Here is an 18,146-nt window from a genome sequence, read left to right on the forward strand (position 1 = left end):
TCTCCTACTTTTGAAGCTGTCATCATTTGAGAGTCTTGTAGCATGCTGATATCAAAGAAAGGCTTCTCAGAGTTTATTCATTTTCATCAAATCGTGCTTCTCTTAAAACAAAAAGATCACTGCAATTTAGAAATATTTCAACTCAGTAGCATATGTACCCTATATCTTCCACTGGAACTGGAACCACAAGATCAGAAACCGAAAATCAAATCTCATATATGAGACTAAACATGCTACTATTACTTAGAAAGAAGAAGCAATGGAGCTATAAGCTTGGTCTATTTCATCTTCTGTCATCTCGACCGTTGCATCACTGTCATAAGGGTCATTTCCAGCAGCTTTATCATTCTTCCCACCTTTCTTAACCCCACGATTCTGTGCCTTTATATCGTTTGGTGTATCATCGTGCTCCATATTCAGAAACTCAAGCTCATATATTTGTTTGCAGGCCATTACTTCTCGACAAAGATCTTCCTTGCTAGGCGAAGTGCTGCCATCAAACTGGGCCAGCTGCTCGACTACACGAGGAAGGCAGGCCCATTGTTCTGTAACATGATGGACACCCTAAATATGAAGGTGGCATGTATGAGTAAATAGAAACATTTCAATTAGAGGTCAGACATGAAAACTACAAACAAAACTTATCACTTTCATTAAGCACCAACTAATCAGCAGACATGACATATATACCATCATATATTCCTCATTAGTTTCATACGATTCCCATAAAAAAAAAAAAACTTCATTAGTAGCATCATTTATGGATTTGACTAAAATTAGCTTATTTAAAATTGTTCCATTTGCCAATAGTTTTGTGAAAATACCCATGCAAGTACTCTGCTGCTATGATAGATATAAATGTACTATAACTGTACAGAAACCAGTTGTATTCCAAGGTCAAAAAATAAAAAGGGAAAAAAAAAGTTAAATTTCATGCTACCAGAATAAAGTGCACAGTTTAATAGTAATAACCAACCAAAAAGCTGTACCTGTCCTTGCTTGAGAGCATCTATAGCATCTTGTAAACAAGTCAGAATTCCTTCAGCAGCTATCTTTTTTATCTCACTTGGGCCTGGCTGTAAAAGATAATCAATAAATTATGTATTCTATAAGGAAAACAAATTTAGAATCAGATTTACATAAGACAAGTTATGTTTCTAGCATGATAAATTTAAAAAATCAATTAAGCTAAGATAACAATTTAAATTTAGTATTCTCAAAGTAACCATCACTAGCTCTTAGTTATTGGACATATATGACCCAAGTCAGTGGTTCCTTTAATGTCTACTAGATTATTTGAGCTTATACAAACAACCTTCCACAACTATATGTTGGACCTCAACAGGCAATTAGAAGCTACAGAGAAAAATAAATTAAATCATCAGCACACATATTTTATATATTTCCCACCTTGATTTCTAATCATTCGCTCCACGTCAGTAGCATTTACTGTTTTTCGGATTAGTAACAATGAAATTGCATTTTCAAAAGCAATTAGAATAAAAGCATGATGGTTTAGCAAGAAAAATTACGCATACATCATGGGAACATCATGGTAGGGACTTCATTTTGCCCTTTATGAGATCTTCTCAATAGCAGCATGACCATATAAACAAGGTAATTAGACTCTTTCTCTGATTATTAGATTCTTTCTAAGCTTCAGGGGGATCTGGTAATATCATATGCAATCTTGGTAACACTTTGTTGGTTTGGGTTGTCTTCTCACAAAGTAGTAACGTCAATTTGAACAATGCCAGATGGATGAAAGATGTAGGACTCTGAAACAAAAGTCCAGAAAATAATACAAGCATCCAACGTTGTGCTCCTTGCATACCCCCACCAAGTATTAGTGAGATCCATAAATCCTTATGATATGTTGATAAGATATGCAACACGAACAAACAAACTATCTCAAAAACAAGTGATGACACATAGCTTTGTCTGTTGGGAAATCAGTTCCCCATCCAAACTTGGTAGAAGCAAGAAATAAGAATAAAAATAGACACAATTTAACAACACAAGAATTTAACGTGGAAACTCCAAATCCGGAGAAAAAACCACGACACACTGAAAAATTACTATATGATAAATTTCTACAATCACACAGTATTTCTCACCCTCTCGACTCACAACCACTACACTCTTACAAGCCTTTGAAAACCTCTCACCCCTCTAAAACAAAGAGCAAGGAATTTCAAACTAGAAGTAATCACAAGACTAAAGGTAGTGATTGGTGCAATTGTATCAAAGACCTTGGAACTCCTTAAATAGCCTAAGGGTCTCCACCTACTTTGATAGCAAAACCAATGTGGGACAAAAATCCCCACTTTCATTTTTAACACAATTCCAACAATCTCCACCTTGTTAAAAATGAAAGAAAAAACACCATTGTCTTCACCGACAATTATGATTCTTATCACAAAGAACCATCATCCTCAAAAGAGAATAAACCTACTCCACCAAATGAGTAGAACACTTAGAATAAACCATTCTAAGAATTTTACTTCGGCACATGTCGAAAAAACCTTGCTGAAATTTTTGGTGCAACCTTCTAGCTTTTGGCCCTCCTAGAAGTCATCAGCCATCGACATACTTTTCACCACACACCTGCATCCATGCCAAAAAACCATGCACATGTGGTCCAACTAACATCGTCACATCCTCTATCATGGCCATTGGACATGCCATAAGGATATTCATGTCCTCAAAGGACATCATCAAACACGATGTTAGCTGCTTGTTCAGAGCTTTCTGCCGAATCCGCTCCACCTTGACGAGCTCCACCTGGACAGTTTCGCTTCGTATGGCCGGGTTTTCCGCACCTCCAACAAACAACGCCCTTGGAGTCTTTCTTCCTCCCTCTGCTAAAGGCCACCATTGCTGAATTTTCCGATGAAGTACGTCCTTCACTCATCAGCCTTCTTTCTTCCAAAAGAAGTTTGCCCGTGACTTCAGCAAAGACCAGAGTTTCCTTCCCATAAACTAATATTGGCTTCATGTGTTCATAGGAACGTGGAAGAGACAAGATGAGTCTCAACGCCTTATCCTCATCTTCAATTTTTGCTCCAATACTCTCCAGTTCAGAGATAATGCCATTGAGAATACTCAAGTGATCTGAAATCTTCACACCTTCATCCATCCGTAAGGTATGAAATTGTTCCTTCAAATACAACCGATTCGAGATGCCTTTTGCTTGGTACAGAGCTTCCAGCTTTTCCCAAAGCTCCTTCGCACTCGAAATCCCATGTACATTTGCAAGTACATTCTTGGCCAAGCAGAGACGAATTGTGCTTGCCGCCTTCAGATCCAGATCCTCCCAATCTTCATCACTCATACCGGACTTGTTGTTTGCGTCATCATCTGCACCAGGCTTTTTGACTGCACCCGGACGTCCTTTCAGGGCCTTGTGTAACCCAGATTGTATCAGCACATCCTTGACTTGCACTTGCCACAAGCCAAAATTTATTATTCCATCGAATTTCTCCACGTCGAACTTCATTTGGACTTGAAGTTGACTTGACGTACCGCTTCTCCACCAAAATGAACAGCCGTCTCGCAAGAGACACCCCGCCCGGATCTTTCTCAAGAAATCCTTTCTGATGTGGAAGATCAGACAATGCTGCAACCACAGAGCATACTTGGAATATCAAGAGACCTCAGCCAGGCTCTGATACCAATTGTTGGGAAATCAGTTCCCCATCCAAACTTGGTAGAAGCAAGAAATAAGAATAAAAATAGACACAATTTAACAACACAAGAATTTAACGTGGAAACTCCAAATCCGGAGAAAAAACCACGACACACTGAAAAATTACTATATGATAAATTTCTACAATCACACAGTATTTCTCACCCTCTCGACTCACAACCACTACACTCTTACAAGCCTTTGAAAACCTCTCACCCCTCTAAAACAAAGAGCAAGGAATTTCAAACTAGAAGTAATCACAAGACTAAAGGTAGTGATTGGTGCAATTGTATCAAAGACCTTGGAACTCCTTAAATAGCCTAAGGGTCTCCACCTACTTTGATAGCAAAACCAATGTGGGACAAAAATCCCCACTTTCATTTTTAACACAATTCCAACATTGTCCTTAAGCATTTTCTTTTGAGATACCTTTACAATACGACTTCTAGTTTCTGTAGGGGCGGAAAGAGTAAAAACTATAGAAGAAAGTAACCCAGCAGTTATGGTCAATCAATAATTCATCATAAAGCGTCTGCTTCAAAAAAAAAATCATCATAAAGCATCTCCTCTTAGACAAATTATTCTTCTGGCTGGAAGCAAGCTATCACCACAAGCAACTTTAAGCCCTGAGAGATAAAGCCCTATAGACAGCTTACTTTCTCTTCTTGGTTCTCCAGCCATGATATAGTTCTTTTAAGATCCTCGACAGCCCACTTCTTCGCTTTGGCAGGAGAAAAGCTCCCTTTCATCTGGTAAGATATGAGGATATATCATCAAGAACAAGACAGAAATGCAGATGACAAGTCAACAACTTATATACGAACAAAAGTTGTTATAAATGGGAGGTAAATATTTCCATGTCATTTTTTATTTTACTTTTTAAACAAAAAATTCCTATCTCAGTTAAACGATTATTTAGCCAGAGAATATGTTGTGGAAGCTAATGGGATTTAGAAGAATGAAGAGCAATATATACTCCAAATTGAAGAACAAAGAACGACAGTGAGAAGAAGCATTTTTCCCCATACAGAAAGAGAACATTATAATACCTTGGAAGAGCCAGTAGCCTTCTTTGAATGTAAGCCAGTTTCTTCTTGTTTTGAATATTTAGTGGATGAAGATGGCTCTACATCAGAAAGTAGAAATTGACATTTAGTTGGGTCATAATCTCAGAGGTTGAGATCTGAACTATTACAACCATACATGTGAGAAATAAAACAAGCAATTACAGACATTGTGTCTATAAGTGGTATTTTCGGTTGCATCTTAAAGTAAACATGACGGAACTGAGTAAAGTCAAGATACAAGAGCCACGATATGCCAGAACTGAGATAAGCCAAAACTTCACCAACTACCTTTCCCATCCCATTATTATTTACATATCCTTAAATAACCTTTTTATTACATACATATCCCTAAATAACCTCGTTAGAATAGGGATCCTAAAGAAAAATATTTGGGAAATCAGTTTCTTTACCGCAGAATAATTTTCATGTTAAAGTCAATATTTCCAATAAATGAAGTTTTCTTTTTTTGTGACACTATTTTGTCTCCACCATGTTTGTTTCATCTCCTTCGACCCTTGGGGCAAGAAAGTAGGATGAAACACAAACATTAAAATGCAATTAGTGAACAAAAACTGCACATTTGAATATGCTGAAGAAATATCCTCTTTCAACTCACTAAAACAAACAAAATGTACTGTATATACCCAGTGGGACTACAATGTGGCCACTACAGTTGCTGGTAACTATCACATGGGTATAATAATAATAATAAATATTATTATTGTCATTATGTAGACCTTTTCTAGCTTCATGGGAAATGCATTGTCTTCTCCATGGTTTGCCAGCATGCAGTAGGAATGGCTCAATATCCACAAGTTTTCTTTGGACGTAACAATCTGATATCCAGTCCTAAGCAAGATGAATCATTATCATCGTTGAAAGGCAACAATGAATTGATATAATAAGAGGAAAGAAAGAGAATAATTGCAAAAGGACTTCTTTGAGAGAAGCTGTACAAGTTTCAAACTTAAACATGAAGAAGAACTCTACATGAGTGAAAGCAAATCCAGTGAAGCACAGGGCAAATGCCTGAACCGGTGTAGAACAGCAAGTCTAGCAAAGATGTGTGAAACGGTGTGCAAGAATGAAGAAAGGATGTGAATGAATAATCATCCAAAATAACCACTCAACATCCTCCGTCTCAAACAGTTAGAGGAGTTGACAGACTACAATTACAAGAACATTCTCAATCAGGCCAATAAGTGGTCACTCAAAAGTACACTACAATCCGGTGTGCATGTTCATGAGCATGATAACAAATTAATCGTAAATAGCTAGAAATTATATGTATTACTTACAAATGTTTCAGTGCACTATGGCTATATTCAGTCAAGAACTGAAATACTTGCATGACCGAGTTAACTTCACAATCAACCAAACCAGGATAATGTGTCGTGTCCATACAATAACAGAAAACAATCATCGATTAATGCAGAAAGTGCCAAACCTTGGATATAATAGTTCCACCATCAGCTTTAACTTGCCTAAACTTTGGAGTGTTGGAAAATGCACACACTAAAAGGGTGCAGTTTGAGTTCCAATCAGGCTGATATTCAGCCCCCATCTCCAGCATCTGCGACCTCAAAACACCGCGTTCCGGATTCACAAACCCAGATAGAACAAATGTCACCCCTTCCTAAAAACATGATCATGAAGTAATTACTAAAAAAATAAAAAATAAAAAAACGCAATTCGCAATCAAATCACAGTAATACCATCAAAATTGAGAAATCTGAGGTGCCTGAGCCGGTAGCAGTTTTGTCTTCCCCATTTTGGTCCTTCTTAGACTTTCCACGATTTGTTAATTGTTTAGATTTTTCATTTTCATCACTTTCCTCTTCTCTGGAACTCATCCACGAAGGCAAATTCCTTTTTCTTGAGTTTGATTCAGACATTATAGTGTGTGGCCAAAAGCTCCTCCCTCACTCCAACCACTATACCACCTCAATTTACAATCTACAAATAGCAAATTCAGAATATTTTTTAACACAAAATTTATGAATTTTCATTTCTTGGACTCGTATTGATGATTATAACTTATAGCAATTCTTATAATCATATGCTAACAGCAGTTAATTCGAATTAGAGTAATTAAACCTGCATGCACGACGAGTAATCATAGCGACAGAACCCCATTTTGATGGATTAAAGATTCTTTGACCCCAAAAGCTGAACTAATCCAAATGTAGCAAAGTAAATAAATTATTATAGAGCGCACTTACTGCTGCTGCATCAACAGTGAGACTTTGCCATTGACAGGAACTCAAAACTTCTAACGCTTACCTTTTTTTGCATTAGCAAGCTCAAATTGTGAAGGAATCAAGACTCCAAGAGAGTGAAGTATTATTTCACCTTCTTATATTTTCAAATTATTTCTTTTTTATGGGCTTCTCCCCTGAATTGGGCCTAGAGTCCATAACTAATGTGGCCCAAAATAAATGTTCTTTTATTTCAGTTTTCGAAATTTAAATTGATAAGAAATTTTCTCGCCAATCCAAATTGGCGTTTAATTATTTTCTTTAAATGATTACGATCATCATTTCATTAAGCCCATGTTTGATTGGGTGATTTTAGATATTGAAAAGTGATTCAATTAATTGAATCAATTACTTGTTGTTTGATTTGAGTAATGAGTTAATCATTACCCTTATTTGAGGGTAATTCAATCACCCAATTTGTTACCCCTCAAATTAAAGAGGAAACAAAAGAAAGGGAATCCCTTACTAATGATTCATTTTCATTGTTAAACCAAACAATCAATAAAAGTAATGGTTATTATTACCATTCCACTCCTTTATTTGATTCCATTCTCTTTCCATTCATCTACTTGAACCAAACGAGCACTAAGTATGCAACTAACTACACAGTTACCTTGAATATCTGATGTTCTATAAAATTATGAATTAAGCTGTGAAATGTTTGGCCATTTTGAAAAGCTAGCAGATGATTGCATGATAGAAGTATTAAGTATTATTTTTTGAACTAATTGTCGTTAGAGGTGAGCAAAATATCTAAGATTAAATAATCAAATCAGTCTAAATCGAAATATTAAAATACGATTCAATTTTTTGGCTTTTTACTTTGGTTCAATTTTATTTTAAAAAACAATTTGATTTTTTAATTTGGTTGGATTTAATTTTATAAAAAATGAACGAAATCGAATTATACATATAACTATAATTTTAATTTCTAACCCCAATCACATTTCATTTTCACAATTCACGTAATAAAAAACACAATTTAATTTCATTAATTTTGGTTTTTTCATCCTTTCAAAAAAAAATTGGGTTTATTCATTTTTTGAAAAAACTTTTTGGTTTTTTGGGGTTTTTGGAGTGTTATGATGGATTATTTCAACCTTTTCGATTTAGTTGGTTATAATTTTAAAAATTCCGATTTATCTAGTTTGATTTATTCAACTTATTTGGTTCAGTTTGATTTTCCTTTAAATGATTTGATTTTACCAAAATAATCAAACCGAAAACTAAAGACACCCCTAAGAGTCACTTTGATAGCCTAGTTAAGGTCTCATTGTATAGTTAATTGGCCTTTTTTATCCGTTTAGTAGGACGGTAAAATAAAGCGAGAAGCCCGAGTTTGAAGTTGGGCCCAAGCAAAAAACGTGGTTCCTCGAGGGAAACAAATACAGCGGTCACCCTCGATTACTGATATCGGAATGCTACAGTGTCCCTTGTTTAATTTATTATTCACAAATTTGCCCCCAATTTCGATTGAAATAAGTTCACCTTCTGCACGAACGAGGACCATGAAAGCATGAGGCCGAGGAAGATGATGAAGAACAAGGGGCCCAGAGATTCCAATCCCTCAAGGCCTTACCTGGATCCGCCACAAATCTCGCTTGATCGTGTGTACCACAGGTTCTGTCAGAATGTATGCGTCAGTATTACTGGTGGGAGATTGGGTGCGGGGAGATGAGGGGCGGTTGATGCTTGGAGGGGATGAATGCGGGGGGCGGAGGACAATGGGATGGAGGCGCGCGGCGGCGACAAGGGGTGGGCGGGGAGGACAGCGGTCTGGTACGAGTGGATGAGGATTTCGATATCGTCGATGTCAAATTACGAGCTTAGAGGCAATGGGGTTAGCTTGTTGTGGGACATTTTGGATATTTAATGCTATTTTCGTAGCATTAGCATTTGTTACCAAACAAATGCACTTCATTTTCGTCTTTTCTACAATATACTATCAAACACACAATCCATGAATCATTAACGGTCCAACCCAGCATTGTTTTCTTGAATTTGTACGGCCGGGCTAAAGCTAAACCAAGTTTTCAAACATTACCTAAGTGTCGCAATAATTTAATCAATTTTGCACCCTGTTTGATGTTAGTACTTTTCTTTTTGTATATAAAACAAGAGGGTTAACAAATTCTCACTTTGCACATGAACTGTAAAATCTTTATTAAAATTACTTAATTATTAATTTCTTCTCATTTTGCATATCTGCCAATTTTTCATCGTGGTGACATGGCATAAATATATACTCATTTGATATGAATATGCCTATGTTGCATAAATATGACCGTGTGAAAAAATAGAACTGGCGTCGTAATGTATTGCTTGAAGGAAACAGCGTCATTTCGAACCCCAAGTTTGGTCGTAAAATGGGCAAATATGCAAAATGAAAAGAAGTTAATAGTTGAGAAATTTTAATAAAGATTTTAAAATTCATGTGCAAAGTGAGAATTTGTTGAAAATTCTGTAATTTATATGCAATTATCCGCCCCAGAGAAAAAAAAAAAGAGTTCCACGCAGCAGAGGATAATAAGAAAACGTTGTTCAGTGTCAATCTAAAAGCGCGTGGCTGAACAAAAGTCGTTGAGTAGAACACTTTTCAGTATCCCGCTCTTGCTCTTGCTCTTTGCCTTTCAATCAAAATTCGAAATATATTCCCAACTACCAAAACCCACTTTCTCTCACACACAACACGCACAGAAGCGGGCAGATATGTTGCCAAAGCCGAAGGAGGCGCCCGTCGCCGGCTCAGTCGACCCACTGAGCGGTCTCAGTGGGCTGTCACTCTTTCCGCGCACGATTGGGGCTTCAGCTGACGCTCCGGTGTCCGCCGATCCCAAGGACCTAGATTCCATCCACAATATTATGAAATCTTTGGTATGAATCTTTGTTTGTTTTACTTTTAAATAAAATTGGTCTGTTCATTGCGTACCCAGCTCTACGTGCGTGTTTAGCAGTCGCGACTCTCTAGCATTGTGTTTTGTATATGGAGAAATTGTTTGTATGTTTTTTCTTTGTGCCCCTAATTTGTTTCATTTGTGGAGTTAGTTCAGTGTCTTTATACAAATAAATATATACAGAACTTTGACGAGAAAGAATGAAAAGCAGTTCCTTACTTTTCGCATCTTAAGTGTAGCTGAGTGTGTTTTAGAATCCTTTCCTTAGAAATTTAGTGCACGAACTTCAGCTTCTGCCAATGGCCAAGTATTTGGTAGCAAACTACTTGCAGCTTGCCTTGAAGCTGAGAAAATTGTAAGATATAAATTATATTAGTACTTTGAAAATTCAACTTGCTTTATTCGAATTTGACATTTTAGAAGTTTGTTACTCCAGCTCGTACTAACTTATTTGCAACGGAGACTGTATCTGAGTTAGTCCTAACACCCTTTTCTTGGGCTCGTGTTAGAAAGAGTTAAGGAGTCCCGAAAAGCTCATGAGCGAGGCAAAGAAAATTGTGGATGGTGGAGCCAATCTTCTATCTAATTTTTCCAGTTTCGCTGAAAATGTGAGCATTACTTATGACATTGCGGCAAAAGCTAAGGACAGGCCACAAGAGAAAAGACCAGGTCTTGGACTTGCCCGTAAGAAAGCTTCATTTTCTCTGAAAACCAGTAGTAGGTGATTTTCTGGGGCTTACAATTTCTAAGCTTTCATTTTCTCAATGCTTCACTGAAAGATTTATGTGTTGATTATAACTATCAATGTACTTTTGCCTTTACTACAGTCACCCTCCAGTCAATTTGGAGCCAACTTTAGACATTGATCGCCTTGAAGATCCAGATGCCTTTTTTGATGCTTATGAGAGGATTGAAAGTAACCTTTTGTGTTTCATCTGATTGGTTATCTTCAGCATATGCTATTTGTTGCCTTGTATCTCTTTTCTTTACTCATCTCATAATTTTATTTGTTGCAGATGCCAAAAAAGAGATACAAAAACAAACAGGTGTTGGTGGGAACAACATAAATCTTTATAAACCATCAAATAATGAACGCCGTCGTCGACCAGGAATTTTAGGGTATGTTTAGATTTTTGTCTGCTGTATTCGTTGTTTTGTGATGCAATAACCAGTTTATAACTGATAAAGACATATTTATCTAGTCTGCATTTCATGATTGATAACTTCTTTTAATTACAGGAAGTCATATAATTATAAGCACCGCTACTCATCAACACCTTCTGAAAATGATGACATGTGGATGTCCTCCCAAGAGACAGTGCATCAGGACATTCCAAGTCCACCTAACGATGTGTTACACAAGAAGTTAATAGATCCTGATCCTAATCTTAGTGATGTGGAAGAAATTGAATTGGCTGGTGAGTAGATAATGTTGAAATTATAGTCAAAAGCATATTTCAGATGCTGATGGGGTTTTTATTTCTGATTCTGCTGATCCTATTACTACATGCACATTTTTAATCTTATACTATTTAATCTCATCCAATATCATGTGTACTTTGGTTAACCAGAATCTATGAAGAAAACAGAGAGTCGAGTCAATGATATGTTGGAGGAACTGTTGTCCTACAGTGATGATGATTTAGAAGGGCAGGGAGCCTTCAATATCTTGCAGGAGCGGTTGAAGATCAAAACTCTTGATAAGGAGAACATGCGCTACTTGACTAAACTACCTGATGTTGGAAGGACTGATATTTTGACTTCACCAGGAAGTCGTCAAATGCCTCGCAGGAGTTCAGTGGTTTTAGATAGTGTGCTGAAAAATTTGAATAAGGAACCTCGCGCGGAACAAGAACTGGTGGAAAATTCAGCTAATCTTGTATCTTCACCAACTCCTCCAAGGAATCCATTTGGATCCATATCTTTATTGAAAAAGAAGATTTTGCAGCCCAACCCTCTCAGAGATCCATTTTCACCACAGGACATTGATCTTTGTCCGCACCCAAATTCTTCTCCTGCCAACCCCAAGGATAAGCTACTTGGACAGGTTGATATCCTAAAGGATTTAGGCCATGAGTTGGAATCACATGTAAAGTTTGGTCGTACTGAATCTGCAATATCTGATATGGATTCTCAACAAGTAGTGCAAAATGCTGATAGTCTGCCTGAGCAGTCTTTAAGTGAAAATGCAAGCATGCCAAGAGAAAGTGGCAGTACTAAGGCAAATGCTTCTCCTGCCCAGCTCAGGGATAAGCTAGTTGGACAGGCTGATGTGCCCAAGGAGTTGGGCATGCTTAGTGAGATGGAGTCAAATGTCACGGTTATTAGCACAAATTCACCACTTTGTAATTCAGATAAACATGAAGTAAATGAAAATGCTGATGGTCTGCCTGAGCAGTCTTTAAGTGAAAATGCAAGCATGCAAAGAGAAAGTGGCAGTACTAGGGCAAATGCTTCTCCTGCCCAGCTCAGGGATAAGCTAGTTGGACAGGATGATGTGCCTAAGGAGTTGGGCATGCTTAGTGAGATGGAGTCAAATGTCACGTTTATTAGCACAAATTCACCACTTTGTAATTCAGATAAACATGAAGTAAATGAAAATGCTGATGGTTTTCCTGAGCAGTCTGAAGATGAGAATGCAAGCATGGATGCTAGTAGTAGGCAAAATGAAGAACCAAATAACAACAGTGGAGAAGCTATGAACATTAACAACAGTAAGAATTCTTTTAGCATGAATATTGTTATCCTTTATTTGATGCAAGTCAGGAGAATATTTAGCTGTATAGATTATGGCATGCTTCAAATGCCATATTCGGACTTGTTTATGAGATGTTACTTGCTCCAGAAATAGAAGATAATCATTTTCTGTTGTCACTTTTTAAATGTTAAATCTAATGTTGAGAACTATATACCTGCACGGCAGATGAATCAAATCCTTCTGTAATTGATGAGGAAGCCAGGAATGATGCATCAATCAGACGACAAATTAATCCAGAGCAACAGGAGGTTGTTTCCCTCTTTTGCTATTTTCTCTTGTTACATGCTCTTGGTGTTTGTCAATATAATACAAATGTCTTAACTTTTCGTGCTAACATCAGAATTTCATGCATCACAGTAAAATTTGAAGATCTCATCTTTACTATAGGTACACGATATTCCCAGTTTATTGGCTAACACTAAAGTTGTGTTCTCTATTTCAGGTGCATGCTGTCAAGCAGAAGAGAGGAAAAAGAGTAGCAGGTGATAAACGTATTAGAGATGCACATCCCATGAGGAAAAGCCTTGCAGGTGTTTATTTATGCAGTCACCTCTGAGTAAAATTAAAATGTACTATCAATATTTTTTGCTTTGGCTGATTGGGTATGTGCTGATTGATGCTGCAGAGGCTGGTACAACGTTTGAAACTGGAGTGAGAAGAAGCAAAAGAATTAGGATGAGACCACTGGAATACTGGAAAGGAGAGAGATTCTTATACGGACGAGTTGAAGACAGTGAGTATCTTTTTGTCTCTCAGTCTTTTGCTGGAAGCTAACATTTGATAGCTTCATATGTGAGAGGCCTGATTTATGACTTCAAATCTAGAATCGTGCAGTTTCTTAAATTACATATTTATGGTGTTGTAGGCTTCAAACTGATTGGACTAAAATACATCTCTCCGGAAAAGGGTAATGAGAACCTGAAAGTGAAGCCATATATCTTGTCGGAGAAGCCTGAATACAAGGAACTTCTTGATCTGGCAGCTCGCCATTGAGTACGTCTACGTGTGATCATTTACTGGGGGTTAATACGCTGGTAGGTTTTATCCTCTTACCTCTAGAAGAAGCTATGTATCAACATTTGATCATACGTATTTTCTTGTTTGAAAGTGTGCTCCGGAGGTTGGGATTTGTAAAGAGATCTCCATCAAATCTTTTGATGACACTAGTCTAATGTAAAATTGAAAAAGAAAAAAAAATCAATCACCTAAATGTCATTGAACTTTCTATTGATAGACTATGTATCTCTGAGTTATCTTGATAACATTGGGATCATGATTATAATACCTAAAAAGGTATTTGAAGTCAATTACCTTTCATGTTCAAATAGCATGCAACCATAGATCTAAGGATGGAGAGCTTTAGATTGACATTAATTTAATCAACTGTGTAAAGATTCAGTTTCGAGATGTGGATATTGGAATTATTACTTTATTTCACAACATTGACTGCAATTGAAATAAGAAGTTCTTAATCCTTGATTCATTAATTTCAAATATATGATCTTCATTGTACAGGATCTTGCATGATTGCTCCAATAGCCTAATTACCACATTTAGTGAACTTGTTCAATTGATGCACAGAAATTCGGGCTGTAAACATAGTTCTTAGTTGATTCAGTTTATTTTCATTTCATTGGATCTTTGTTGTACAAATCATATTTGATCACTTTTCATCCTTATTTAATAGATTTGTTATCTTTTTGTTATTGTAATTTATAATTAAAAACTATAAAAATAACTCCATACTTTATAATATCAAACTCAGAATAAATACAAAACTTTAATGAAAAAAGAGAACTTTGATTTATGTTAGTTTGATTTCTTTGTCATTGTAAAGTTTTATTTGATTGACTTGTTGAATTATGAATATGAATTAATATTTTTTTTTCGCAGAGTCTTATTTAGAATTGGATGATCGATTGGTTCAGTGGGTCAATTCGAGAATTTAATAGGTAGTTCAGTTTGGAAATTTGAAATATTCACACTCGAATTGAAGATTGATCTATTGAATTCCGTAACTTTTGACTTTAGACTATTCAAAATTAATTGAAATGATTTCGCCTTTGTATTTTCTTTTTCAATTTTGGTTGGCAGAGATTAAATTTGATGTTGATTGAATAATAATAATAATAATAATAATAATAATAATAATAATAATAATAATAATAATAATATGTAGCAGCATTATATGGTTCTTTTAAATAATAATAATACTATTTAATAACTGTTCACATTCCTTTTTTCCTCACGTTTATGTAAGATGAATAACTTGTGATTAAGGCGAGATAAAAGAAAGTGTATTATGGATGGTGACGAAATAAAACACGTGATACATACTGTGATAGAAAACGTACGTAGTAGGGGACGGATATATAAGTATTTGCATTAATTAACCGAAATATTAGAATAAAAATTCGAGGTTGTATATAGCCTATATGTAGGCACAAAACATAATACTTTTGATTTAAAGTTCGTATCAAGATTTATACTATAAATTGTAAATAAATATATAATTCACTTTCGAATTTTAAAACTATGGCCAAACTCATTTGAATGTAATAATTTAGATATTTTATCGCGTCTCAAACGTTCACTTATCTACATTACATGTTGATTGTTGACAAATAAAGTCACGGTTGGTTTTTATTAGTAATATCTTCAAAAGAAAAATAATCCAAAAGGACAAAAATCTACTAAAACTTTCCAATAAGATAATGAATGATATTGTTTTGGTGAAATATAAATTCAAATTAGGTAAAAATGTCGCACCCCATAATGGCATCGCGTTTTGAATGAGGCATACATTTAGAGCTCTTTATTTGCTCTTCTCCTTTTTATTAGCTTCACTTTAAGAATGTTAATGTCTCGTTTAATGATTTCATGAGCGGCTGCGGCCGTGGTCCGTCGTGGGGATTCAATTTCTTTTTTCTCTCCTTTTTAAGAGTATAACTTTTTTAAATTTTTATCGACATACTGATTTTATCTGTTTCTAATCAAGATAATTAACATTTTACTTTTCCTAAAAAGTACTAGGTTACTATTAGGAATTATAATGGCACAAGAATCACGATGCACTTATTTTGTTTTCATAACTCGTAAATTTTATTCGTTATATATTAATAGGTATTTTCATTATATTCAAACTATGTATTAAAAACAATTTCACCATAACGTTAAAAACCTTATGAAACAAAAAAGTGTTTGATTTATGGACTTTTGAAATACAATTTAATAATTCAGAGACTTAAAAGCTTATGTTTCGTATAATATTAATAAAAGATATATAGAATACGACGACGTCAATTGTGATTTGAAGGACCCTAGAATTTGTTGGTCTTGTTTTCGTAATTTCTTCCACGACTCAATTGACCCGTCAAATGAAATGGACTCGCGATTTGAAAATTTCAACATTTAATTTAATTTAAAAGTGTTGAACATATTTCACTAATAAATGACAAGATTTTTGCTATATATAGTGCCGGCTTGTTGGGGAGCACTAAAAATAGTGGAACGGTAGAATAATTCATGTTCGTCCCTCCACATAGATATCGTATTAATTCTTTTTATTATTTATAAATCCATCATTATTTTTATTTGTGGAGTTTTTTCTTTCATTACTTTTATCTATTATCTATTTCTTCAATCATTAAATAAAGGGGGTTTTGCAAATAAAATCACGAACAATTTTAAATTTGCAATTTTAACGTGACTTTTGAAGTGTGGCGAATTAAATCATAACCTTTTCAATTTTTGCAATTTCATCCCCTCAATTTTTTCCGGCCACCGGAGTGATGAGTTGGAGCTTATGTGGATTATTTTTTTCCATGTAATTAATTTCTAACTAAGATTAAATTGCTAACTAAGATTAAAACAAAATCAAAACCTAATTCTTTTATTTTACTTCTTTTTCGTCTTTAATAAAAATATATTTGATGTGTATCTTAAGTTAAAGATTATGACAAGATCTTCAATTTGATTTAAAATTCATTAAATATGAATTTGAAATAAATAATTTATTATAATTTAAAATTTTAAAGTGATTGTTTTTCTCCCTCCTAGCTCTTTTACAATGTTCTTTATTTTTTCTCTTTCTCCTTATTTTGTTATTATATTATTTCTATTTAATTTGTATCTCTTTCTCCTACAAAATTTATATATCTTCTCTTCTCTTTTGATTAAAAAAACATAATAAGTATTTATTTGTTGAATTATTTTATCAAAGCATACATAAAACTATTTAAATTAAAAATATTAATTAAAAAATATAATGCACAATTATCAAAAAATATCGAGACAATATTATAAAAGTATTTATTAATTTTAATTTTAATAGAAAATAATCATCAATAACAAAAAACTTTCGGTAAATTTAATTATTATTATACAATACTCATTGAACTTAATATTATACTCCTACTCATTAAATTGATAAAATTATTACTATACACTATTTTAAATCAAATACTAATATTTAAATTAATATATTTTTTGTTATTAATTAATTTGATTCATAAATAATAATATTTTTACATAATTTCAAATTTTAAAAATAAATAAATATATCGTGGCCGTGCATCGTACGGGAGGGCGTACTAGTTTAAGGAAAATGGGGGATACTAAAATAAGTTCGACGAAAACGAAGAAAAATAAAAGAATTAGGTTTTGATTTTATTTTAATCTTAGTCATAAATTAATTACGTGGAAAAAAAATAATCCACATAAGCTTCAACTCTTCACTTCGGTGGCCGATAAAAATTGAGAGGACGAAATTGCAAAAATTGAAAAGGTTATGATTTAATTCGCCACACTTCAAAAGTCACGTTAAAATTGCAAATTCAAAATTGTTCGTGATTTTATTTGCAAAAACCCCTTAAATAAATAATTAATTTTTTAAAGACTCATATTGCTTTAGTTAGGATTTATTTTCGTGGACGAATGAAACAATAAACTAGAAATAACTGATCATAACACTTAAAAACTAGAGTTAATTGTAATTTATGGCCTAAACTTTAAAGTCATTTGTAAAAATGACATGAACTTTGGAGTCATTTGTATAATTAGCCTGAACTTTGGGGTTATTTGTAAAAATGACATGACCTTTGAAAAATACTCCCTCCGTCCCACGAATCTTGACACATTTGATTTTGGCACGGGGATTAAGGAATTGTGGATTAGAAAAAGTAATAAAGTGATAAAGTAGGAGAGAGAATGTAATTAAGACCCCTTAATTTTGGACTAATTATTACCTTATCTGAAAATGTGTCAAGATTTGTGGGACGACCCAAAAAGAAATACTCCCTCCGTCCCACCTATTAGTATCCAACTTTCATTTTTTGGTCGTCACACATTTTGGTATCCATTTATATTTTTAGTAAAATTAGGTGGGGCCCTTACTCCACTTTAATTATTTTAACTCTCACATAAAATGAGGGATTCTTATTCCACTTACAACACATCAATCACTTTATTAAAACCTGTGCC

The 18,146-nt window shown here is 34.6% G+C and overlaps 2 protein-coding genes across 6 annotated transcripts; one reads left to right on the forward strand and one right to left on the reverse strand.

Moving 5' to 3' along the window:
* Window positions 1-51: 51 nt before the first annotated feature.
* Window positions 52-7,100, reverse strand: LOC130992385 (DNA-repair protein XRCC1). 4 transcript variants are annotated; one of them, XM_057916992.1, is made up of 9 exons: window positions 7,039-7,092; window positions 6,853-6,929; window positions 6,471-6,711; window positions 6,203-6,391; window positions 5,493-5,604; window positions 4,738-4,814; window positions 4,345-4,437; window positions 990-1,076; window positions 52-564 (listed from the first exon to the last, which is right to left on the reverse strand). In XM_057916992.1, exons 3-9 carry the CDS (start codon window positions 6,648-6,650, stop codon window positions 244-246), a joined length of 1,059 nt encoding a protein of 352 aa, XP_057772975.1. In that variant the 5' UTR covers window positions 6,651-6,711; window positions 6,853-6,929; window positions 7,039-7,092; the 3' UTR covers window positions 52-243. The 4 variants fall into 4 exon arrangements, with proteins under 4 accessions (XP_057772975.1, XP_057772974.1, XP_057772973.1 ...); XM_057916991.1 differs by lacking the exon at window positions 6,853-6,929 and having other exon boundaries at window positions 7,039-7,100; XM_057916990.1 differs by lacking the exon at window positions 6,853-6,929 and having other exon boundaries at window positions 6,978-7,092.
* A 2,501-nt stretch (window positions 7,101-9,601) lies between these two features.
* LOC130992386 (centromere protein C) lies at window positions 9,602-14,371 on the forward strand. Of its 2 annotated transcripts, XM_057916995.1 has the most exons (11): window positions 9,631-9,887; window positions 10,417-10,628; window positions 10,735-10,823; window positions 10,924-11,026; window positions 11,147-11,325; window positions 11,479-12,621; window positions 12,831-12,913; window positions 13,108-13,195; window positions 13,291-13,398; window positions 13,531-13,699; window positions 14,181-14,371. In XM_057916995.1, the coding sequence occupies exons 1-10, from the start codon at window positions 9,723-9,725 to the stop codon at window positions 13,656-13,658; spliced, it is 2,298 nt and encodes a 765-aa protein (XP_057772978.1). In that variant the 5' UTR covers window positions 9,631-9,722; the 3' UTR covers window positions 13,659-13,699; window positions 14,181-14,371. The 2 variants fall into 2 exon arrangements, with proteins under 2 accessions (XP_057772979.1, XP_057772978.1); XM_057916996.1 differs by lacking the exon at window positions 14,181-14,371 and having other exon boundaries at window positions 9,602-9,887; window positions 13,531-13,890.
* Window positions 14,372-18,146: the final 3,775 nt, after the last annotated feature.

The sequence above is a fragment of the Salvia miltiorrhiza genome, chromosome 7 (assembly GCF_028751815.1).
Source record: "Salvia miltiorrhiza cultivar Shanhuang (shh) chromosome 7, IMPLAD_Smil_shh, whole genome shotgun sequence".
Taxonomy (NCBI): Eukaryota; Viridiplantae; Streptophyta; class Magnoliopsida; order Lamiales; family Lamiaceae; genus Salvia; species Salvia miltiorrhiza.

What these genes read in the sequence shown, in the direction of transcription:
- LOC130992385 (XM_057916991.1), bottom strand. Translation starts at nt 6,650, where the DNA reads ATGTCTGAATCAAACTCAAGAAAAAGGAATTTGCCTTCGTGGATGAGT. An exon ending in TGGAGAACCAAGAAGAGAAA is followed by an intron (nt 1,077 to 4,344) that starts GTAAGCTGTCTA and finishes TATCTTTTACAG; the next exon opens with CCAGGCCCAAGTGAGATAAA. An exon ending in ATGCTCTCAAGCAAGGACAG is followed by an intron (nt 565 to 989) that starts GTACAGCTTTTT and finishes CTTCATATTTAG; the next exon opens with GGTGTCCATCATGTTACAGA.
- LOC130992386 (XM_057916996.1), top strand. Translation starts at nt 9,723, where the DNA reads ATGTTGCCAAAGCCGAAGGAGGCGCCCGTCGCCGGCTCAGTCGACCCA. An exon ending in TGCTTATGAGAGGATTGAAA is followed by an intron (nt 10,824 to 10,923) that starts GTAACCTTTTGT and finishes TATTTGTTGCAG; the next exon opens with ATGCCAAAAAAGAGATACAA. An exon ending in AGCTATGAACATTAACAACA is followed by an intron (nt 12,622 to 12,830) that starts GTAAGAATTCTT and finishes CCTGCACGGCAG; the next exon opens with ATGAATCAAATCCTTCTGTA.